Source organism: Colletotrichum tamarilloi, assembly GCF_030869305.1.
Source record: "Colletotrichum tamarilloi strain Tom-12 chromosome Unknown Scaffold_46.1, whole genome shotgun sequence".
Classification (NCBI taxonomy): Eukaryota; Fungi; Ascomycota; class Sordariomycetes; order Glomerellales; family Glomerellaceae; genus Colletotrichum; species Colletotrichum tamarilloi.
Window position 1 is genome coordinate 80,369 of NW_026849429.1, and position 24,630 is coordinate 104,998.

The following is a 24,630-nucleotide window of genomic DNA, read 5'->3' on the forward strand; positions in this document are numbered from 1 at the left end:
CTCTCTTCTTGACACCTCCATTCAACACCCCCAAGGCATCCACCGCTCTCAACAGCACATTGGGTGTAGTTCTTTTAGCGCCTCTAGCTAGCTTTCTATCACCAAAAGCTACCAGGCTTTGTCACCATGCCTACACAACAAGAGCCCATAGCCATCATCGGCTCTGCATGCCGTTTCCCCGGCGGCGCATCATCCCCTACAAAGCTTTGGGAGCTGTTGAAAGAACCCAAGGATGTGTTACGCGACTTCGCCAGAGATCGACTGAATCTTGAGGCATTTCATCACTCCGATGGCGAGCATCATGGCGCCACCGATGTCTGCAGCAAGGGATATATTCTCGAGGAGGATAGCCGGCTGTTTGATGCCTCTTTCTTCAATATCAACCCAGCTGAGGCTGATGCCATGGACCCTCAGCAACGTCTCACACTCGAGACGGTATATGAATCACTCGAGTCTGCAGGCTACACACTCGACCAAATTCAAGGATCCTTGACGTCCGTGTTTCTCGGTGTAATGACCGGAGATTATCATGACATTCAACAAAGAGACCCAGAGACCATCAACCGATACCACGCCACCGGCACGTCCAAGAGCATCCTTTCGAATCGCGTGTCCTACTACTTCGACTTAAGAGGCCCTTCCATAACGATGGATACAGCCTGCTCTTCATCCCTCGCTGCCCTTCACCTCGCCGTTCAATCTCTTCGTAACGGCGAGTCCTCCACGGCTATTGCCATCGGAGTCAACTTGATCTTTGACGCTGCCGGCTATGTCGCTGAGTCCAAGCTTCACATGCTCAGTCCAACCTCACGTAGCCGCATGTGGGATGCAGGCGCGGATGGCTATGCTCGTGGAGAGGGAGTCGCTTCCGTCGTCCTGAAGCCCCTCAGCGCTGCCGTTCGCGATGGTGACCATATTGAGTCTGTTATTCGCGAGACTGGCATGAATAGCGATGGCCGTACCACTGGAATTACTATGCCCTCCTCCGCTGCGCAGGCCACACTCATCCGCCGAACGTACGACAATGCCGGATTAGACCCCATCGTTGATCGTCCACAATATTTTGAGGCCCATGGCACTGGTACTCTAGCCGGAGACCCGGTTGAGGCCCGAGCTATCCGAGAATCATTTTTCTCTCCCGAAACATCGTCGCCCGAAGACGCAGAAAAGCTCTTTTGCGGCTCCATCAAGACTGTCATTGGTCACACGGAAGGTTGTGCAGGTCTGGCAGGGTTGCTCAAGGTCTCTCTGGCCCTGCAAAATCACACGATTCCTCCCAACTTGCTATTCAACACCCTCAATCCTGCGATAAAGCCATTCTACGACCGACTTTGTGTACCAACTACGTCTATTCCTTGGCCAAAGATCCCAAACGGACCAAGAAGGGCCAGTTTAAACAGCTTCGGCTTCGGCGGGACCAATGTACACGCGATCATTGAGAGCTACACCCCTGAAGACTTGATTACCAGTGGAGACACTTTTATGAACGGCCTTTCTCATAAGTTTGTTGGGCCGTTGGTGGTCTCGTCCGAGAGGGAGTCGTCGCTTGCGGAGACTGTCGGCAAGTACGCCGACTTTATCAAGTCCCACCCTGATGTCGATCTAGAGGATCTGGCTCTCGTATCGCAGACGAAGCGCAGCTTGTTCTCTACTCGGGCGTTCTTCTCTGGAGAGACACGAGATAAGCTCATCGAGTTTCTCGAGATGGCTAGAGAAACCTCTCACACTGGGGCCGAGATTGGCATCAAAGCCCCCAGTGCTTCTGCTGGGCCTCCTGCGATTCTTGGAATCTTCACTGGCCAGGGAGCACAGTGGGCGTCGATGGGTCGGCTGATGATCGAATCATCCTATCAATTCAGGCAATCCATCATGAAGTGCGAAGACGCCCTAAGAGATATTTCAGACGCTCCATCGTGGTCTCTGGTGCAGGAGCTCACAGCTCCGGAAGAGGTTTCGCGCATCGGAGAAGCTGCCATCTCCCAACCACTCTGCACTGCAATTCAGATTGCCGTGGTTGACGTCCTGGCCTATTCAGGAGTTCGCTTCGATTCGGTCGTCGGCCACTCTTCAGGAGAGATCGCCGCCGTTTACGCAGCCGGCATCATCTCCGCCGCTGACGCTATGAAGATTGCATATTATCGTGGTTTATACGCCAAGCTTGCCCTCAGCCAGTCAGGTGCACGAGGCTCTATGATGGCGATCGGCCTCGGGTTCGAGGATGCCATGGCCTTTTGCGACGAACCGCAGTTCAAGGGTCGGATCGGCCTTGCCGCTAGCAACTCCCCTACCAGCACTACTCTATCCGGCGATGAAGTTGCCATTAATGAGGCCAAGGCAATACTGGAAGAGCAAAAGACATTCACCCGCCTCTTGAAGGTAGATACTGCCTACCACTCGCATCACATGATGCCTTGCGCCAAGCCTTACCTGGCGGCTCTCAAGGCATGCAATATCAAAGTCAATACGCCATCTGATCGTTGCGTGTGGATATCATCGGTCCACGGACATGCTGAGCTTCTCGATGATGAAGCCAGTCTCTCAGTCTTGTCGGGCCAGTATTGGATCGACAATATGGTGAGACCCGTTCTGTTCTCCGAGGCTACTGAATGTTCTCTGTGGAGAGCCGGGCCATTCAACCTTGTACTCGAGATCGGACCGCATCCAGCACTCAAGGGACCTGCATCGCAGACAATGAAGACTGCTCTTGGCCATATTCTGCCTTACGCTACTTTTCTACGACGTGGCTATAATGATGTCGAAGCCTTTTCTGGTGGAATTGGCTACATCTGGAGCTACCTCGGTTCAGTGGTCGATTTTTCGGGCTACCGCAAAGCCATGCACGGCCCAGAGGCACATCCAGCCCGAATGCTCAAGGGCCTCCCTTCCTACGCGTGGCATCATGACAAGATCCACTGGAAAGAAGCACGCCTCTCGCGTCGGTATCGTCTAGCCGACAAGGCACCTCATGAACTCCTGGGTAGGCGCACTATCGATGACTCGGAAACAGATTTGAGATGGCGCAACATCTTGAAGCTGAGTGAGCTGCCTTGGGTGCGTGGGCACGTCTTTCAAGGACTCGTTCTGTTTCCAACATCGGGATACATGGCCATGGCAATACAAGCAGCAATGGAGATAGCGGACTCTCGGCCGGTCAAGTTTATCGAGATCCGCGACCTCGTTATTCCTCGTGCACTGACGATGGAAGAGAACCATCCTGGTGTGGAATCTGTCTTTTCCATCAAGAGGACCTATATAAACGATGATGACGAGGCCATTTTTCGAGGAGAATTCTCCTGTCATACTTGCTCGAATGAAGCCACTGGGACACTGGAACGGAACTGCGCTGGGTCGATCATCATTGACTTTGGCGAGCCTTCGGCCGATACTCTACCACCTCGTGCCCAAGGGCAATCCGGCGTCGCCTCGGTGGATACGGAAGAATACTACTCTTCGCTGCTCAAAATCGGCTTGAATTATCAAGGACTTTTCCGTGGCATCAAGTCTGTGAACCGCACAATGGGTTATGCCACAACCAAGGCGTCATGGAATCAGTCCGACGTCGGCGACAAATATGTGATGCACCCCGGGCCGCTAGATGTTGCTTTTCACTCCATTATTGCAGCATTTTGCACTCCCCTCAGCGGAGCTCTATGGGCACCGTATCTGCCGGTCAAAGTCGACCGTCTGGCTCTCACACCCAACATCGATTACCAAGGAGAACCTGGCCAGATCAACTTTGACGTAGACACATTCGTCACGAGGACTACGGCAAATACTTTCGAGGGAGACGTTCATATTATTGGCCCGGATGGCCGAACAGGCTTACAGGCCGAGGGTCTGACGCTGAAGCTATTCACCGAAGCCCGCCCCTCCGATGACCGTCCCATGTTCTCTAAGACGGTATGGAAGACGGATGTCCTCGGTTCATTGTCAAACCTCGAAGAGATTTCGCCCGATGCTGAAGAGCTAGCACTTGCCGAGGCTATTGATCGAACGTCTTTATTTTTCATCAAGAAGATCTTTGACCATCTTTCGGATGCTGATGTTTCGGAGTGGAAGTGGTTCCACAAGGCGTTTTTCAATGCCTCCAAAGCTTGCCTCCAGGAGACCCGAGATGGAACCCATCCAACGACAAGGAAGGAATGGCTCGAAGACTCCGAAGACTTGATCATGGCATACAAGGAAAATTACTCCAACCAGGCCGACATCAAACTCATCCATGCTGTCGCCAACAACGTTGTGGATGTCATGACAGATGATGTGCAGCTACTAGAGATCATGCTCGTGGACAACATGCTGAGCAACCTCTATACTGACGGGCGTGCGATGAAACCGCTCAACAATCTCATCGCGGAACTCGTCGAGAATCTGTCGCACAAACATCCACGAATGGATATTTTGGAGATCGGAGCTGGCACTGGCGGCACCACCCACTCTGTTCTCAGTCGAATTGGCGACGCCTTCGGCCACTATACCTATACCGACATCTCAGCCGGCTTCTTCGAGAACGCAAAGAAGCGATTCGAGCCCCACAACAAGCGCATCACCTACAAGGTTCTCGACATCGAACGAGACACGACCGAGCAGGGCATTCTCGCAGGCAGCCAAGATCTGATTTTGGCTTCAAACGTTCTGCACGCGACGAGAAACCTTAGGGAGACCATGGCCAATGTCCGCAGGTTGCTCAAACCTGGAGGCTATCTCATCATGATGGAAGTCACTGGCGAGTTCCTTCAAATGATGTTTCTCATGGGCGGTCTACCTGGGTGGTGGCTGGGAGTTGATGAAGGGCGCGTTCGTGGGCCCGGCGTTGGCTTGACAGAGTGGGACACGATTCTCCAAGATGTCGGTTTCAGTGGCGCAGACAAGTATGTCACGGATCTTCCGCACGCCCAGAAGCATGCTTGCTCTGTCATTGTTGCTCAAGCTGTCGATGAGAGGTTCCAACTACTTCAAGATCCGTTGTCCTCCCTGGACGAGGTGCCCCTTGAGCAGCACCTGTTGATCATTGGCGGTAAGACGCTTCCCGTGTCTCGCATGATCAAGAGCATCGAGCGCCTTGCCTCCAGGTTCACCGACAAGGTGTTGCTGGTTGAGAGCGTGGACGCAATTCTGGACAGGCATGTTGATACCATGACATCTGTCATCAGCCTCACAGAGTTTGAAAAGCCTCTCTTTTCCGAGCCGATGACGGAAGAGAGGCTGTCGAAACTCCAACGTCTGTTCTCGCATGCTACCAACACTCTTTGGGTGACCAATGGTCGCCTTGATGAGGATCCTTTTGCCAACATGATGACTGGACTCGGTCGCGCTTTGATTACTGAGCTTCCGCAGCTCAGCCTCCAGTTTCTCGATGTCACCAAGTCGACAACATTTGACGCCCGCTTCATTGTAGAGTCTTTCCTCAAGTTGAAGCTGGCCAAGTCTCCTGAGTTTTCCCGCTCGCCTATGCTCTGGTCCACCGAGCCAGAACTTTCACTTCAAGAAGACGTCCTGCGCATTCCTCGAGTTATCATGGACGACGAGAGGAATGACCGGCTGAATTCTTTACGTCGCACCATCACGAAGGATGTGCTCCTTGCTGAGACTGAAGTCATTGTTTGTCCAACTGAGGACAGCCTCTGTCTACAAGAGAAGGCTGCTTGGCTCAGAAGACACTCAGCACCAGGGCATAGAGACTCCTCACTTTGCGTCAAGCAGTCCGTTTCCTTACCTTTCTGCAAGGGAATAGGCCCCGTTCTTTGCGCAGGCACAATGGGCCTGAAGGATGAGACTGTGCTAGCATTCACCGCCTATCACTGTTCAAGGGTAGTCATTACTGACTCCAATACTTTCATTACATCGGTTCCGGGACCCATACCCAACGCCATCTTGGTCGCTACAGCCCATAATCTCGTCGCAACTCGTCTGCATTCCAGGCTATGTGCCATTTCGTCGAGAAACGATGCCATCCTTATCTATGGAGCCACTCCTGACATGATCGCTGTACTCCGCACGAAGTCGAGCGGTCTCAGACTTGTCTTTGCAACCTCTGAGGAGGAGGAGATGGCGCAAGGGTCCATCTTTATTCACAAGAGGGCATCTGCACGATCAATCCGGCTTCTATTACCGAGAGGTATCAGATACGTAGTCGATCTCAGTTACGCAACCAACGACACTATTAAAAGCCGCCTCGTGGAGCTTTATGAGCAAGTCACCTTTTCCGTCGACCTGGCTGATGTTCTCGACGGAAGCGACTTGCTCCGACAAGCTTTCTCCTCTGCTTCTGAGTCGACCGCGTCCACCTTCTCGATTATTCCTGCGAGAGATCTGCCTGGCTTGTCTCCAGCGTCCTTGGGCTACCCTACTATTGTCAACTGGGCTTCCACGGGTTCTATTCCAGTCACTGTCCAGCCTATCAATGGTGGAGGACTCTTCTCCGCAGAGAAGACTTACCTGATGGTGGGCTTGGTCTCGGATCTAGGTCGATCGATCTGCCGCTGGATGATTGAGAATGGCGCTAAGTACATCGTAATCACTAGCCGCAGTGCTATAGTCGATTCTCTCTGGCTCTCCGAGATGGAAGCACTCGGCGCCGTGATTTCGGTCCACAAGATGGATGTGTCCGAACGCAAGTCAGTTCAGACAGTCTGCGACATCATCAAGAAGACACTTCCTCCCATCGCAGGTGTCTGTAACGGCGCGCTTGTCCTCAAGGATCAGCTCTTTGTCGAAATGGACGCTTCCGCTCTCAACGACGTATTTGCACCCAAGGTGGCGGGCACAATCCATCTTGACGAGTATTTCTCGGAACCCACTCTTGACTTCTTTATCCTCTTTTCGTCCATGAGCTCTGTCGTTGGAAACGCCGGACAGGCCAACTACAATGCCGCATCTTTATTCCAAGCAGCAGTTGCGAACAAGAGGCGAGCCAAGGGCCTGGCAGCATCTGTCATGTCGCTTGGCATGGTCGCCGACGTGGGCTACATCGCCCAACGAGGCCCCAGTCTCATGGAGAAGCTCAAGAAGGTCTTTTACATGCCAATTTCCGAGGCAGACGCTCACCTGATCTTCGCCGAGGCCGTGGTGGCAAGCAAGCCAGAAAACGCCGACGGCACAATCGAGATGGTCTCTGGAATCCAGCCCTTCAACTACACATCTTCGACCAAGGCGCGTCCACCCTGGTTCTCCAACCCACGCTTCTCGTACTTTGTCCGCGAGGAAGAAGAAGCGCAGGAGAGCGCTCTGGGCAACCTCAGCAGTGTCCATGTCAAAGAGCAGATGGATGCTGCAGGATCCGAGGAAGAGGCCACAGCCGCACTGCTTGCAGCCTTTGGGGCCAGGATGGAGTCCATGCTCCAGATGAGCGCGGGGAGCCTGAATGTTGAAGCGCCTCTGCTGGATGTTGGCATCGATTCCCTGCTTGCGGTCGAGATTCGGACGTGGTTCTTGAAAGAGGTGCACGTGGATGTGCCTGTCCTGAAGACCCTGAGCGGAGACAACGCTCGCGACATTTGCGCGGATGCCGCCAAGAAGTACATGTCAGCCAAGATGCAAGATGGTGGGAGCAAGTCGGCCGATGGGCCAGCCGGATTGGAGGTGGAGGCGTCCACGACATCGGAGCAATTGAGCGGCACTGAGGCCTCCAGCGTAGGCACGTCGAGCCCCGAAAAGGAGGGGAGTATCACCACGCCTAGCAGCGTGAGCGAGGCGGGATCCGATTTCAAGAAGCTTCAGCAAAGGGAGGAAGTTGTTCGAACTGAAAAGCTGTCATTTGCGCAGTCGAGGTAGATGATCCTCTCCTGTATAAAGCCAGTCCGTATGAGTTAGCTAAGCGTGTACATAGACTCTGGTTTCTCAATCAATTCTCTGAAGACCCAACATCTTACAACAGTCTTTATGTCTATGATGTGAAGGGCAATATCCAGATACTCCGACTGAGAAGGGCCGTCTCAGCTGCGGTCACTCATCATGACGCGTTTCGCACTTGCTTCTCAACTAGGCCAAGCAATGGAGAGCCCGTTCAATCGATTTTGAAGACGCCAGAAGATTGCTTGAAGCATATCAAGAACCCTGAAGAGGATTCAGTGCAGCACGAAATGGAGGCATTGCGCAAGCACAACTGGAATCTCGCCGACGGTGATGTCTTCCGTATGGTTCTCGTTAGCCATTCTCCCGACGACCACACTATGCTTATTGGATACCACCACATCATCATGGATGGTGTGAGCCTGCACGTCTTCATGCGAGATCTCAATGTACTGTATGCTGGAAAGTCTATCAACAAGGCGACGAAGCAGTACCTGGATCTCGCGATGGAAGAGCGGACGGCTATGGAGAACGGTCTTTTGGATGACAAGATTGACTTCTGGAAGCGGGAACACTCCTCCCCGGCAGAAACACTCTCTCTCCTCCCCTTCGCGCGCGTCAAGTCCCGCCCAATTTCCGAATCCTATGCAAACATCGAGTCTGTCAGGGACGTTGGGCGCGACTTCTCGGAGAGAATCAAGCGGGCCAGCCGAGGTCTCAGCGCAACGCCCTTCCACTTCTATCTCGCCGGGATGCAGACTCTCCTGCATCGACTACTCGGCGTAGAAGACATTTGCATTGGCATCACGGACGCGAATCGTACGCCTGAAAGCTCTCAAATAATCGGCTTCTTTCTCAACCTCCTACCGATTCGCTTCCAGGTTGAAAAGGCCGAGAAATTTGGCGACCTCGTCAAGAAGACGAGTCAGCGATATTATGCCGCGCAAGCCAACTCGGGCGTACCCTTTGATGTGATTTTAGACAAGGTGAATATGGCGCGGGACATTACGCACACGCCCCTGTTCCAGGTCGCCATGAACTATCGCCAAGGCAACTTTTCGAGCATCCCCTTGGGCGGATGCAGCCTGACTGTCAAAGAGGGGTTCGATGCCAAGAGCCCTTACGATCTCGCCTTTAGCGTCACGCCGACGGAAGGCGCATGTTACCTTCAGATCGTGGGCCGAGACGACTTGTACGACCAAGCTGCGACAGACCTGCTCCTCGACATGTATGTGACGCTGCTTGATGATGCGGCTAAGGACACATCCAAGACGCTTCCGGAGTGCCAGCTCTATGATCCTCGTGGTGTCGATCGCGCGATCGCCATTGGACGGGGCGAGGATATTGACTTCGGATGGCCAGATACCTTGACTGAAAGAATTGATTGGATTTTCAGCTGTCACGGAGACGAAGTTGCTCTCAAGGATACGAACACAGCGCTGACGTACTCACAATTGGCTGGCAAGGTGGCTGGTCTGGCAGCCATACTCTCAGGTAAGGCGCAGCTCGGGTCACGAATTGCAGTCTTGTGCGATCCCACGGTCGACTGGGTCGTTGCTATGCTCGCGGTTCTTCGTGCTGGTGCTGTTTATCTGCCCCTCGATACCAAGTTGCCCCGCGAGCGTCTAGCTGCAATTCTCGAAACCTCGAAACCAGATTTGATCATTTGCCACGCGTTAACGCGGCAAAGGGCAGACGATCTTTCTGGCAACATCTCCATCATCGACGTTACTGACAATTGTGACGTCAAAAATGTTCCAAATTTGGAACAGTCGGGCTCAGCGGCGTTTATCCTTTTCACGTCCGGATCCACAGGGACTCCCAAGGGCATCGAGCTCACGTCCGCTGGCATCATCAACTACGCAGCAACCAAAGCCTCAAAGCTCCATCTCGACCGCGAAGTCGTTCTACAGCAGAGCTCACTCGGCTTCGACATGTCCATCGCGCAGGCGTTCAATGCGCTAACGAACGGCGGCACTCTTGTTATCGTCCCGCAAGAAAGCCGTGGAGATCCCGTCGCCCTCACGAAGATCATGGTTGATGAAGGCGTCACGTTTACGCTTGGCACGCCTACGGAATATCTCATGCTCATTCGACATGGTGGCGGGGGCATTGAGAGGCAGAGTAGCTGGAGACATGCTTGCACCGGCGGAGAGGCTGTCAATGGTCATTTAAGAGATGCATTTCGAAGGCTGGAGCAAGTACCCACATTGACAGACTGCTATGGACCAACGGAGATTTCCTGCTGCGCAACGATGCGAACAGTAGATCTTGACGAGGAAGAAGCCGTCATTTCTGGCTCCGTTGGCTCTGCAAATTCAAACACCTCGATTCTCATCATCGATGAGGACGGCATTGTTGTGCCGTCTGGCATCCCGGGGGAGATCTGTGTTGGAGGCGTAGGCGTGTCCCAGGGCTATCTTGACTCAGATCTGTCAAAAGAGAAGTTCACAGAGAACCCATTCGCTTCCGCACGGGACGTTTCAATGGGATGGACCACGATGTACAAGACAGGCGACAAAGGCACCCTACGCTCCGATGGGTCTTTGCATTTCATGGGCCGCATGGATGGCGACACTACGATCAAGATTCGCGGGCTGCGTGTGGACCTTGAAGACGTCTCCAATGTCATTGTTCGAGAGTCCAAGGGAGAAATCGCAGATGCAGTTGTCACCGTTCGCGGGGATCCTGCTTTCCTCGTTGCTCACGTCGTACTCTCCAAACACTCAGTCGTGGTCGAGGCCGACCTCCAGATCTTTGCTAGCACGCTTCCGCTTCCCAGCTACATGAAACCCTCACTGATCATCCCTCTGGACCGCATTCCCGTAAGCAGAAATGGGAAAGTCGATCGCCTCGCCATCGCCTCATTACCCATCGCGCGCCTGCCAGCAGGACAACCAGGATCACCGCAGGGCGCCAAAGAAATGAGTCTTGCCGAGGGAGAGCTCCGTCTTCTTTGGGATTCCGTCCTTCACCAGACGTCCTCCCACTTGATCAACGGCGAGCCTCTGACATCAGATTCGGATTTCTTCCTGATCGGGGGCACATCGCTTCTACTAGTGATGCTGCAGAGTGCAATCCGCACATCCATGGGTATAGAGGTTTCTCTCAAAGACATGTACCACTCCAGCACGCTTGGAGGAATGACTACCTTACTCTTACGGCGGAAGAGCGAAAATCATGTACCGGAATCGATTGATTGGGAAGCTGAGACAGCTCTTCTTAGCCCTCTCGACCTTGGGATCCGTGGAGGTACACCGAGGAATGCAGTTGCAATGGAGATTCTCATTACGGGATCAACAGGTTTTCTCGGCGGCGCAATCCTCTCATCCTTGTTAAAGAGTCCAAAAGTAGCGAGGGTCCACTGCATCGCAATTGAGGCCAATACCAAAGTGCCATCACACCTCCAGCATGACAAAATCACAATTCACAATGGAAGCCTCCTCGAACCCCGACTCGGCATGTCACCAGAGACCTACACCCGCCTCCAAAACACAGTCGATGCGGTTATCCTCGCAGGCGCGCAGGGCCACTGTTTAAACAACTACGCTACCCTGCGCATACCCAATGTTGAATCCACGAAGGTGATGGGCTTGTTCGCCCTTCCGCGGCGGATACCGCTTCACTTTATCTCTTCGAATAGGGTCACACTACTTGATCCCGCCGCAAAGGCTGCGATGCCGCCTGTAAGCGTTAGTCGTCATTCGCCGAGGGCGGATGGAGGGGAGGGTTTCACAGCCGCGAAGTGGGCGAGCGAGGTGTTTTTGGAGAAGTTGTCCGCAGCCGCAGTGACGGAGAAGAAAGAGGAGGGTCTACTACCCGTCACAATTCATCGGCCTTGTGCTGTCGTAGGCGACAAGGCGCCCCTCGAAGACGCGCTCAACGCGCTGCTACGATTCTCAAAGCTCATGGGCGCCGTACCGCGGATTGAAGGGGTGAATGTCGAGGGATACTTTGATTTCAAGCGGGTTGAGGACGTAGCGGGTGAGATTGCAACTGCTGTCGTCACTTTACACGATCCTACCACGTCAAGCCCATATCGTGATAATAGTCAGGCAGGAGGGGTTTCGTTCCGGCATTATTCGAGTGGTGTCCGGGTACCGCCATCGGAATTCAAGGTGTACATGGAGAAATCATGTGGCGGAAAGTTCCTTGAGCTGGATATGGATCAGTGGATTGAGGGTGCGAGGAGAGAGGGCATTGAGGAGTTGATTGTTGCATATTTAAAGGCTATAACTGAGAGAGGGGAGAGAATGGTGTTTCCGTTCATGGGAAGTACTTTGCATAAGGCTGAGTTACTATGCTAAGTCAAAGCACCCACTTTTAGGCACCCCCCCCTTTTAAGCACCCTAACAAAACATAGTATCTAAATATTAACACTAACTATAATTAATTAATTAACTACCTTCTACTACTATAATAATATAATTAAAATTCTTATTAAGTAATTCGACCCCTACAAGTTAATTAAGACTAACTAAATAGTTATTAAAGTCCTCTTAAGCTCTTTATATATCCTAAATATTTACGAACTTAGTATTTAAGTTTATTAATATACTCTTCTTTTTTCTAGGCCTTATATACTTAATCCTAGCCTTAAGAACTCGAACTTAGTACTAAGATATAGCTAATTAATAAGCTTACTTTTTAAAAACTTTTTTTATTTTTTTAAATAGTAGTCATTAAGTATTATTATTGAGACTAAGCTTTATAAATAACTTTAAATAATCGTAAAGCTCGCTAGCTTTTTTAAGAATTAACTAGTTAATAATAGAGGTTATTAATACTTAGTTAAGTAATTTATTAATATTATTAGTTGTTTACTTAGCTTTTATACCCTTTTTAAATAGTATAATTTATATAAGTAGGATTATTAAATTAAAAAATAACTTAACTATATTAAGTAGCTATAATTTAGTTATTTTTTATTTACTTTATATATTTAATAACGTTAAATTAGCTAAACGAGCGAGCTAGTAATAGCTTAAAAAGTACTACTTTTTAATAATAATAGAATTATTTACTATATCCTCTTTACTAAGCTCTTTTTTATAATAGGACTTAATAAGCCTAAAAATAGCTATATTTAGTAACTAGAGGATATAAAAAATATATAGTAATAAGAATAATAAGTAAACGTTATTTTTATAGTACTCCTATATAAATTTTATTATTATATAACTCCTATACTTATTTAATATTAATAATCGAGGCTAGTTTAGCTTACTAAGCCCCCTAATAAGGGGGGTCTTAGTTTATAATAAAAATACTTCTTTTAGTTAGTAAAGAGTAGTCTCGTCGGTTATTTAGCTATTATTTATTATTATAAACTTCTAATTATTATAAGTAATAAGTTAAAGGGGGAACTACTACTATTAAACCGATTTTTTTTTTATAAATAACTAGTAGTTTAATAGCTCTACTATTAATAAAAATATACTTAATAATCGTTACCTAAGTATACGAACTAAGCTTTTTTTTTTATATTACTATAGCCTTTATTATATTTAAAACTAGCTTATTAGCTCCCTTATCCTTTATTATACTAATTTTATTTATATTATATTTATTAGCTTATTTAATATTACTAATTTTTAGTATATTAAGTAATCTAAACTATAATTTAATTATATTAATAATAGCTTTATTAATACGGCGCAAATTTATTAAATAATTTTTTTAAACCCTTATTAATAAATTCTTTTTAATAAAAGCGTTAATCTATCTCTTTCTAAGTAGTTTAATATCCCCCTAGGATTTTAAAACTCGCTTAGTAAATTCCCTAACCTATTTATAAATTAGTATAATACTTAAGTAATACTAAATTCGAATTTATTAAGCCAACTAATCTTCTTATTATAAAAAAAGCCTCTAAAGCTTTATGAATACCCTTACCCTTATTTAGTAACCTCTCTTTTAACCCTAAAATATTATCTTAAAAACCCCGAACTTAATTAAGGCCTTTTTAATAAAAAGACTATTTTTAATAATATTAAGTACTTATTAAAGCTTATTTTTAATATATAATACTATTATTTATTAATTAGTATATATGCTAAAAAGGAATATATTTAGACGATTTTTGTAATTATTATGTTGAATTGAAATAATAGGTAGGGTTTTAATGTAGTGGTTGGGAGGGATTTTTTGGGGTGCCCAAAAGGGGGGGGTGCCCAAAAGTGGGTGCTTTGACTTAGTACACAAGTAGTAATACGTGTAGTTGTAGAGGGTGGGGGCTCTAAGTATATTTCGAAATGGACTTTGCATGAGCACTGCACTTTTAAGTCATGCAAAGGACACCATCAATTGTCTGATGCGGTTTCTGGTTGGTGCCCATATTACCCAAGCTGCGTGCACTTGCCGCTCAAGTAAGAGAACATATCCATCCTTTACCATCATGCTGACTAGTGTCTCTAGTTTCCCCTAAAGACCTCATGCCGGTTTATAGCGTTCCCGGTCAAAAAGCTTAAAGAAGTACCATGTTCGTATTGAAGAGGTAACGCTTTTTCCCTCTCATCGTGGGGACCTCTTGAGGGTGGTCGGTGAAATGCCGTCTCAATCCTCCTCGACTGCTGTATCACATCATTGAGATCGAAAGGCCCAAGCCAATCTTGGCACCTCATTTCTCACAATATGATACGAGCTATTAGAGTGCCATACATCAACATCTGGCTGCTAAGAGCCTCTCAACTAGGTGATGGGATGGTCTGTTGGTCAGCACATAAGTCATCTTCTTTCAGAGTGCTTTCATAACGCGTAAAGGCCGTAAATTGAGAAAGACCCTACACTAGGTGCCCCGATCGTGAGGTGGTCTCTGACAAACTGATGCTGTCCGATTCGTTGCCACAATGTTGGCGTTGAACACAACAAACAAGAGCCCGCTGTGGATAAATTCCGCAAATGAAAAAGCATTTTCCTATTTCGTCCATAGCTCAGTACTTGAGCAAGGATGTTGCATGGGTGGGCGTTCCCACGAGACGTTTCCAGCGTTCTGTGTCACCTGGTATAACTCACAAGGTTAGCTCCTAATCAGGCTCAGTAATCATTTGCAAGATACTAGTAAAAGAGAACGATAACTCCGAACATTGAAACCTGTAGACTAAGAACCTCATTGGCGGGGCGTATTTTATTTCTGCTTTAACTCTTAAATGGTAGGGCACACAGTGTGGGGGAAATCGCCGTCTGTTGGACGTGTTTTGTGTGTTTTCCGGGTTGTTGGAACTAACCTAGTTCCAGAAGCAGTTGCGGCACAAGCAGCAGGGTTTCTTTCTGTGCCCATGGTCAATGAAGAATTGATGTATCTTTCCGATTTCTTATCAATGACACGATTCTCCACATCTTTGCGTGATGTTACATTTGTTGCCCTAATATCCTTTCCTACCTCTGTGGCACCTCATCCATCCGAACAGTCCGGCAACTGACTTGCTAGATCTCGAGTCACGATGGAGTCTTTGAAACCGACTTGGTACCATGAGCTTCTTGCTCTGGGTGCTCTGTCTTTCCTGACGACTTTACATGAGTCTTCATTGCAGACCGCCGCTCGGTACCTGATCGCTCTGCTCGTGGCGCGGCACGTTATCAGGGCAGTGTACTACCTCTTCATCTACCCGTACTTCTTCTCTCCTCTCAGCCACCTCCCAGGACCAAAGGTAGGAACAACGACACAACCTGTTTTGAGACGAATTACATTATTTCTAACGCATGTGACCAGGACCACCACTTCCTTGTCGGCGACCTCATAAATCAGGCCAGGTCAGGGAACCCCATTGAGCCGTATCTCTCATGGACGCGACAATGGCCAAACGAGCCGCTTATCAAGTTCACCGGCTTCGGCAACTCAGACTGCCTCCTCATCAATGACCTAGAAGTCTTCAAAGAGGTCTTTCAGACAAAGAGCTATTCGTTTATCAAGGCGCAGTTTAATACCCGCATCATTGTGCAAGTGACGGGGACTGGGATGGTGTTTGCTGAAGGAGACTTGCACAAGGCCCAGAGAAAGTTACTATCGCGTAAGTTGTCCCTCAGCACTTCATCACACGGACCTTGTGCTACTGTTTATGAACTCATCCATAACTAACTACAATCTGGCAGCCTCGTTTTCTCTGACCAAGGTCAAGAAGGCGATCCCACTCTTCCAAAGCAAAGCAAAAGAGCTCGTTCAACTCTTTGATAAGGAGATTAAGTCTCAAGAGGGCATCGTAGACAGTAAGTCTGGCCTCAAGCAGTCTGGCTCGGTCGGCTGGTACCAAGTCTCGCCTCGACATTCCTCTTGCTAACCTAGCGTGTTCACGTAAACACAGTGTCCCAAGCCTTCAGCCGCGTAACAGTCGACATCATAGCATGGTGGACCCTCGGCATCGACCTCCAAGCAACCCTAACCCACTCCTTCTTCCACCAAGCCTACCACCGGATGTTCGATCCGTCCCTCTTCGGCGGCATTCTCATGGTCATGAACGCCTACGTTCCAGGAACCCGCTCGCTCCCTTTCGAAGAGAACCGCGTCTTCAACGCCTGCAGCGGCGGCGTCCGCTCGCGCATAAGAGAAGTCATTCGTGAGCGCTTCGCGGAAATCGACGAGGTCCCGGGTGGCAGCGGTGGTGATGGTAAAGGCGCGGAAAAGACCCGCGACAGACCCGATCTCCTAACGCACATGATCCTCGAATCCAGGTCCATCAACGAACCCTGGTCCGAAGACGAAATCCTCGAAAATTGCCTCAACATGATGGTTGCAGGCCACGAGACCTCCGCCACGACGCTCACCTGGGGCACGCACATCTTCACGCTCTATCCGCAAATTCAAACGCGCGCCAGGGCCGAAGTTTTGCGTCTCCTCAAGAAGAACCCGACGCCGGACTATCTCGATCTCGAAGAGGGTCTGCCCTTCATCGACAACCTCACGCGCGAGATCCTCCGCTTCTACGCACCGGGCGTCCTCGCCGCCCGCGAACCTGTCGAAGACGTCACCGTCGGCGGCACATTTATCCCCAAGGGCACCCCGCTCTACATGTTCCCAGCCCTCGTCACACGGAACAAACGCATCTGGGGCGAGGACGTGGATGTCTTTGACCCGGACCGCTGGGACCGGCTCGAGGGGACGCCCGCGAGCAACCCGCTTGCCTTTGCGACGTTTTTGGCTGGGCCGAGGCAGTGTATCGGAAAGGGGTTCGCGCTGATTGAGATCAAGGTGCTCTTCATGGCGATTTTGAGTAATTTCAAGTTTGAGGCCCCGGTGGATCCTGAGGATATCGAGTTTGTTAATCCTAGTCCTGTTCTGAGGCCCAAGGGGGGTTTGAAGGTGAGGGTGCGACGGCTGGAGGCGGGTGATGTCGAGGATGCGTTCTTGATATGAGTCACTTCACTGCCTGTTGTGTGTGTTCTGTGTGGGCAGTGACTAATGTATCAATTGGATCTCGGCCTAATCTTACATCGATTATTTTGGCAAGTCGTCGCAAGAGACTTCACAGGATTTCCCGAGAGCATGTTCCTCGACTGACCGTATTATCAAAGGGGAGTTGGCGTGATGTTAATTCCAAACTCATGTGTGATTACTCACAGTGGATTGGAACAGTAACATTTCTTTTCTTGGGTCAATGGAAACTGATAAGTGATATTGGGGTGGTTGGTATGCTCCAAGGATAACATCAATTACGACCTTAAGATGTACATCGCCAATCGACATCTTCATACCTACGACGAGTTGAATAGACAGCATTCAGACACAATTGCAGACATCAATCGCCGATAACCGCAGGGATCAATCAGTCAATGCATAGTCTTGGGTGGCCAACTGAGATGTCCCTAACAGCTAGTCGTGCGCCCCTCCCGCTCGGCGTAGACTCAACGAAGGACCAATGACTCACCCCCACTACGACTAACACTGAGACTCTAAATACCTTCATCCACCACATCAACAAAACCTCACGAAACCATCACCCATTGAATCCCAAGACTCACCCAAAACCTCTGGACATCCTAAAAGCAATGGCCTCACCCTACACCGTCCTCGTAACAGGCTCCGCCGGCCACCTCGGCGCAGCCCTAATGCTCTCCCTCCCGTCCCTAGGCCACGTCCCCCACGGCATCGACATCCTCCCCTCCCCAACGACAACAACACTCGGCTCCATCACAGACCGCGCCCTCATAGCCTCCATCCTCGCAGACAACTCGTCCATAACACACATCGTCCACGCGGCAACCCTCCACAAGCCCCACGTCGACTCCCACCCGAAATCAGCCTTCATCGACACAAACATCACCGGCACTCTCGTCCTCCTCGAAGAAGCAGCCGCCCATAAGAACCGCATCAAATCATTCCTCTTCATCTCGACAACCTCAACCTTTGGCCGCGCCTTAGCCCCAGCACCAGGCCAACCCGCAGCCTGGATAACCGAATCCGTCACGCCCTTGCCCAAAAACATCTACGGCGTAACAAAATGCGCGGCAGAGGACCTCTGCAGTTTAGTCCAACGCCAGACATCCTTGCCGGTCCTCGTCCTCCGCACGTCCCGCTTCTTCCCGGAACCAGACGACGACGAGAACCGCCGCACCGCCATGCCCGACGACGCGAACCTCAAAGTCTGTGAGCTAGCCTACCGGCGGGTGGACATTGCCGACGTCGTCTCGGCCGTGGTGTGCGGGATGGAACAGGCCGGGAAGATCGGATTCGGGAAGTATATTATCTCTGCGCCGCCGCCCTTTGTTGCTGCTACTGCTGCTGCCACGAACGACGACGGCGAGGCCGCCCGCTCGACGCTCCTACGCCGCTTGGACTCGGACGCGGGCGCCGTTGTCGCGGAGGTTGTGCCCGGGTGCGCGGCCGTGTTTGAGAAGCTCGGATGGAGGTTCCTCGACAGGTTGGACCGGGTGTACGATTCCTCCAAGGCGGTCAGGGAGCTCGGATGGAGGCCTCAGTGGACGATGGAGAAAGTTGTCGAGAGGCTTGCGAGGGGGGAGGATTGGAGGAGCGAGCTGACGCATGCGGTTGGCAAGAAGGGGTACCACGCCGTGTCGACCGGTGTATACACCACGCGTGACTGAGTGCCCAAAAAGTTCACATCGCTAATCATGATGATGAACTGGCGGGTGCGATATGTTTGAACAGGAAAATTACAGATTTTGGTATTCTCAAAAGATCTATGTATGCTTTCATCAAGATATCCAATGGAAAAAACGTAAATGGGTACTCAAACAATTCCGCCAAAATGCTATGCAGCGCGCGCCAAAGTCTATGCCTCAATCTCCTCCCTCACGATTCCCAGATCCCTTCCGAGATCGAGAATCTGTGTTGCGACCGCTTCCACGTCCCATGTCTTGATAGGCACGCGGTGAGCACCGTCCCATTCGACCAATCGTGTCGTACCCGGTTGGCAATACTGCTTGAGCAACACCCGGTGATGGTCTAACCCAGCATCCTTCATGCCGTGGACGTGAATCGTCGGCAGCTTCAAGACGTGGTCCGTTCCAGGGCCTGTCGGCCAGTCATGGAACTCGACGCTCGCCTCAGCTGCGTCGCCAACACCCTGCGGCACTTCTAACCTGTCGTCGAGTACAATCAACGGCGCTCTGCCCGCGAGCAGCACGCCAAACTTCCAGTCTGCTGAGCCGCCCGCCGACGTGATGCGCTTGCCGTACTTCTTCTTCAGCTGTTGTTGCGTGTACATCAAGCTGGCACTGATCTTGGCCCCCTGGCTGAATCCCAGTAACCCCACCCACTCCCCCGTCGCGCCGATGGCGTCGTCGTCGTCCATTGCCATGCGTAGCTGGAAGTGAATCTCGGCGGACGCCGTCTCGGCGTCTACAGCCTGGTGCTCAGGAAGCCAACGGAGCCAGCGGCGGAAGGGACCATAGTCGCCATAGACGGAGACGATGTCGTGGTGAGGGGCGCACATGAAGGGTCCGTCGACGAAGACGAGACGGAAGCTGTTCTTGAGACGGGAGATGAGGGCGCGGCACTGGACCTTGAAGACGGAGGCGTTGACGCCGCCGCCGTGGAGGCAGAGGATACGCGGGAGGTGGAGGGTGGGGTCAGGACCCGGCGGCGGCGATGTAGCGCTTGGCATTGTGTAGGTACGTAGGGCCGCTTGTTTGGCGCTTAAGGCGTGTATGTGTATGCGAGTAGTGGTATAGTAGTAGTCGTTCCTTTGATGAAGTCTCGGTGCTGCAAGGTAAAGAAAAGAGCTAGGTTGTTCGGGACCGAAGAGTGAGGATTCGGGTGCTTGAGAAGAGGGCGAAGAGCGAAGATAAACGCGAGAGCAGGAGGGAAGAGAGGAGACGAGGAGCCGAGGAGAATGATAAAAGGTCGGCCACTTCTTTACTCTAATCAGAGACAGGAGGAGAAGTAGGAGGAGGAGGGAAGAAGGGAGCGTTGGCCAGCTCTACCTTGCGCTTGCGCCCGCTCACGGTTCTCGACTCTCTCACCCTCTCCTAGACGCTTGCCCACCTTTTGCGCAAGGGCAGCAAACAGAACGCCAATGTGGGGCGATGGATTCCTTTGTCCGTCGCTCACCGGCCGGAGCTCCGACACACAGGCAGGCACTGGCGCCGACTCTCTTCACTTGCTTGATTGATTGCTGACAGTCTACTGACCCCGAAGAGAGCAGACAATACGGGGAATGGGATTGAAGATCGAGCAAGGCTTGTCCCTTTCTGGTCGATGGTCACGCTCGTTGGCGCGAGTCAAATATCCGCCCCCGGGCAGCCGGGGGGGAGAAGTCTGTCGTACAGAGAGTCCAGACAGGGCCGCCCTCAGAAAAAGGACAGGAAGATCGTGGGGCGGGATCGTCTCGGTGTGTGTGGATGACAACTCCGCCGGGAAGTGGATAACTCGTCCCAACGGATTTCTGTCTGCGGGAAACGCTAAAAGGCCGCCTTGTCAGGTTGATGCGAATTCTCGTGAGCTTTACCGCAATAGAGGTTCGTCTCTGTGTTATGCCTCGCAAGCTTGATCAAACTTTTTTCTTTCTGCAAAATGCAAAATCAAAAGGACGACAAGCAACGCTATCAGACCCAGCGGCTTGGTCAAGCAGCTGCAGCGAGTGCCGAAGATCAGATTCCGGCAGCGAGAACAAACAAAGGATGAGACGAGGCAGGGCAGGGGCGTCTCTGCTCTGTTTCCTCCCAAAGTTTGCTTGTAGTTGGGGATTTGACGCGCGTGATTCGGAGTTGGAGGGCGTCGGGATCACTCTCTGGTGGCTGATTGTCAGCCCTTTCTTATTTTCGTGTCAATAGCTCGGTCGTTGGTAAGACGGGACTCGGTGTCAGGTTGCCCTCTGTGCCTGTGTTCGCGTTTCTAGTTCCCACGTCGACGGACAGGTTGGGAGACGTCCGGGATTCCCACTCTTGGCGAGGTCCGGTCCGAGACCAGTCAACCATATTTCCGCATCTCGCCCTGGTGATACCAGCCTGATTAATTAACCGGCGGTGCGAACTGGAAACGCAACGACATGTCATAAAAACCGAGCATGTCGTCTAATAAGCTTCGTGCTGGAAGCTTCTCGACTGTCGCAATATTGCAACGAAATGACATGGCGAGGACGGGAACAGGAATAGCCATGGTGGTTCGGGGTCCGATCACCGAGTGTTGATTCCCGACTAATCAATCCAACGGTACTGGTGGGTGGGCATCTCTTTCGCCGAAAAGGCCAAGTCCGTCGAGGTCCGGACAATTGACAGCTTATTTAGTCACTCGTATACCCCCGTTTCCTTTTTCGTTTGGCTTGGTTCGGATCAGACTGACAGATAATCAACTTCTGCGCATATCCTCTAGCATGACGACAGCAGGGCCGATACGTCAGAGGTTGCGACAAGTGTAAGTTTGGCCGTCATCGCGAATGCGAAGCTGTCAAACGAATTCAAATTCGACCGAGGTGACAGCTTGGCGATCGTGGCAATGGTGTCCGGGTGTGTACCCGCATCCGCTGGGGAATAAGGTTGGGTCGTTGGGGGAAAAGAGGTGGGGGAGAGAGAGAAAGATGGAGACCTCCCACGCCTCCCATGCCCTAGCACTGCTTAGGTAATACGGCGTGGGCACTATGATACTAACGTAAGGTGAGGAAGTACCTACGGTCGTCTACCTCTGTATCAGCTTAGGTAAGGTGACTTGAGTGGGAGTGTATTAGGTAATACGGATACGATCAAAAAGATCTTTGGTAAGGAGTCGGAATGTCGGCCCCGGCGCTCTGCGTTAGCCAATTGCGCAGCCACACGCCTCTGCCGCAGCGGTGCCGTCGGTTCCCGCCATCCCTGTGCATCAGCCACATCATGACGTTTCCTGGTGTCCCTGGTGCCGTGCCCCTCCAAGTTTCCCCTCCCATACCATACGGCGCCCACGCTGTGCAAGGTATGAGCTGTTGCTGCTTGGCTTGGTGGTGGTGAGCTGGCAAACGATGACATGACTCTCCCCTATCTGCATTGAGAGGCCTCTCTGCAGAATATCTACACCTGACCCCGTTTTCTGGACCACAAGCTACCAGGAGCTCAGCCTCACACGCCTACGATATCCACGTTGACGACAGTATACGCCACATTACGCCCAGCAGAATTCATTAAACTTCCATCGGTCTTGCCGTAAAGCTCCATCAAACACCAGACCTACAAAAGGAACAAACGCACGGCGATTCTCTCCTCGTCGGTTCACTTTTTCTCCTTCGTGCTACCATCCCAAGATACCCCTCATTTCCAAAAGCTACCAGCTATAGCAATTGCATCGCCTTCTTGCATTGCTACTTCGACGTTCTTGATTTCATCAACTCGAATCTGATCGGTCATCGACAGGAAGACACCTCTTATCATGTCTGGAACCAACCCAGAGAAGCCTCCCATCCAACCGGAGCAGCAGCTCTACCCTCCCCCTCCCACCGGCGACAACAACCAACAGCAGCCTCCCCAGTACACCTCCGGCCATGAGCAGCAGCAGTACAACCCGGACCAGAAGAGCGCCGCCGGCCCCGGCCACGAGCAGCAACACTTCCCTCCTCCGCCCCCGGGCCCTCCCCCCGCCAACCAGCCGCAGTTCACACATGCTCCCCAGCAGCAGCAGCAGCAGCAGCAGCAATACGCCGCCGGCAGCTCCGTTCCCCAGCAGCAGTCGTACGCACAGGCGCCGAGCCAGCAAGCTCCTTACAACCCCGCAGACCACGGCGCCGGCCACCACTACTCACAACAGCAGTTCGAGGGACCTCCGGGCACGGGAGCACCGAGCCACGCTCAGAGCGGTCCTTACACCGACCCGGCTGCCGCACACGCTGCCTACATCGCGCCCGCTACCGATCCCAGCCACAAGGAGAAGCGCGGATGGGGTGAGCGCCTCTCCCAGATGGGCATGAAGGCCGCTGTGCCCATCAATGCCCTTGCCAATAAGATGGGCTCGCAGAGCTTCCTGCCCACCACCATGGATAGAGAGTGCGACAAGGCGGCCAAGATCCTCAAGAGCTTCTGCAGTAAGTCCCCTCAAACCACACCCCCAACCATAAACAACCCCATCGAGCACTCGGCTAACACACAATTTCACAGAGGAGGGAATCACATCCGACGTACCCCCACAGACGGGCGAGCACCTCGAGCCCGGCAAGCACGCCGAAGCGACCGGCTCGCGCCCCACGACGCCCAACAAGGAAAAGGCGCGCAAGGAACCCAAAGCCATCGTCAAGATCCCCTCAAAGGTCATCAACAAGGCCGTCGGCCTCGCCATCTTCACCACCGCCCGCGTAGGCTTCCAGTTCTCCGGCGCAACCGGCTCCGGCATCCTCATTGCCCGCCTCCCCGACGGCTCCTGGTCCCCGCCCTCGGGCATCCAGGTCCACGCCCTCGGCGCCGGCTTCATGATCGGCGTCGACATCTACGACTGCGTCTGCGTCATCAACAGCCCCGCCGCCCTCGCCGCCTTCATGTCCACCCGCGTCAGTCTCGGCCCTGACGTCGCCGTCGTGGCGGGCCCCTACGGCGCCGGAGGCGTCATGGACGTCGGCGCCTCCTTTGGCGGCAAGAACCCCGACCCCAAGGACAAGAACGCAAACGACCACGTCACGGACGCAAAACCCGGCGAGGACGGCAAGCTCAAGCCCGACGAGAAGGATAAGAAGCGCAGGAGCAGCAGCACCTCGCTCAAGCCCGTCTTCTCCTACGTCAAGTCCCGCGGCTTCTACGCCGGCATCCAGGTCGACGGCACCGTCGTCACGGAGCGCAAGGACGCCAACGCCGCGTTCTACGGACAAAAGGTCACCGTGGACCAGATCGTCAAGGGCCAGGTGCCGCCCCAGGGTCCCAACGGCATGTGGCCCGCCGGCGCCCACCCGCTTTACGAGGCCCTCCGCACCGCGGAGCAGCAGCAGGCTCTCCCCGAGGTCCACCTGCCCCAGGCGACGCCCGGCCAGCAGGCCCCGCCCGGGTCGATCCCCCCTCACCAGCAGCAGCCAGCCTATGGTCAGCAGCAGCAGTACGGCCATCAAGATGCCGGCGGCCCGCTAGGTTCGCACCCTCCCGGCCAGGGTGGCCCCGTCGCCTCGGGTGGTCTGAGCCGCGAGGAGCAGCTTCCGGGTTACGTGGATGACGGTGTGGCGCGGCCTGGTGTCGGTGATCACAAGGGCCACTACCAGTAAAGAGGTGGCAAGGGCAAATGATTATGGGTTTGCATAGGAGAGAAGAGTGTTCGCAAAGGGCCAGAGAGATATCCCCATGGGCGTTTTTAGTGGTTGGCATGCTTAAGCTTAGCATAGATGAATTCAGATCAAGATATCCACCAACATCAATTTCTCATACAGTGAAGATTTGCAATAGTTACTTACCAATTCGTGACACTTCCGTTTCCCCTCAATCTTACGTGAACCTCCTCCGTCCCGTCGATCA

The 24,630-nt window shown here is 52.1% G+C and overlaps 5 protein-coding genes across 5 annotated transcripts; 4 read left to right on the plus strand and 1 right to left on the minus strand.

Moving 5' to 3' along the window:
- Window positions 1-126: 126 nt before the first annotated feature.
- Window positions 127-12,095, plus strand: CTAM01_10268 (uncharacterized protein; the record flags this gene model as incomplete). Its single annotated transcript, XM_060526284.1, has 2 exons — window positions 127-7,766; window positions 7,826-12,095. The coding sequence occupies 2 exons, from the start codon at window positions 127-129 to the stop codon at window positions 12,093-12,095; spliced, it is 11,910 nt and encodes a 3,969-aa protein (XP_060379057.1).
- Window positions 12,096-15,230: 3,135 nt separating this feature from the next.
- On the plus strand, window positions 15,231-17,137 carry CTAM01_10269 (cytochrome P450; the record flags this gene model as incomplete). The annotated part of the gene is made up of 4 exons (XM_060526285.1): window positions 15,231-15,437; window positions 15,500-15,797; window positions 15,880-15,993; window positions 16,089-17,137. 4 exons carry the CDS (start codon window positions 15,231-15,233, stop codon window positions 17,135-17,137), a joined length of 1,668 nt encoding a protein of 555 aa, XP_060379058.1.
- Window positions 17,138-17,769: 632 nt separating this feature from the next.
- Window positions 17,770-18,825, plus strand: CTAM01_10270 (NAD dependent epimerase/dehydratase family protein; the record flags this gene model as incomplete). The annotated part of the gene is made up of 1 exon (XM_060526286.1): window positions 17,770-18,825. The coding sequence occupies one exon, from the start codon at window positions 17,770-17,772 to the stop codon at window positions 18,823-18,825; it is 1,056 nt and encodes a 351-aa protein (XP_060379059.1).
- A 188-nt stretch (window positions 18,826-19,013) lies between these two features.
- Window positions 19,014-19,847, minus strand: CTAM01_10271 (citrinin biosynthesis oxidoreductase CtnB; the record flags this gene model as incomplete). Its single annotated transcript, XM_060526287.1, has 1 exon — window positions 19,014-19,847. The coding sequence occupies one exon, from the start codon at window positions 19,845-19,847 to the stop codon at window positions 19,014-19,016; it is 834 nt and encodes a 277-aa protein (XP_060379060.1).
- A 2,729-nt stretch (window positions 19,848-22,576) lies between these two features.
- On the plus strand, window positions 22,577-24,383 carry CTAM01_10272 (LAS seventeen-binding protein; the record flags this gene model as incomplete). Its single annotated transcript, XM_060526288.1, has 2 exons — window positions 22,577-23,225; window positions 23,299-24,383. The coding sequence occupies 2 exons, from the start codon at window positions 22,577-22,579 to the stop codon at window positions 24,381-24,383; spliced, it is 1,734 nt and encodes a 577-aa protein (XP_060379061.1).
- Between the last annotated feature and the right edge of the window lie 247 nt (window positions 24,384-24,630).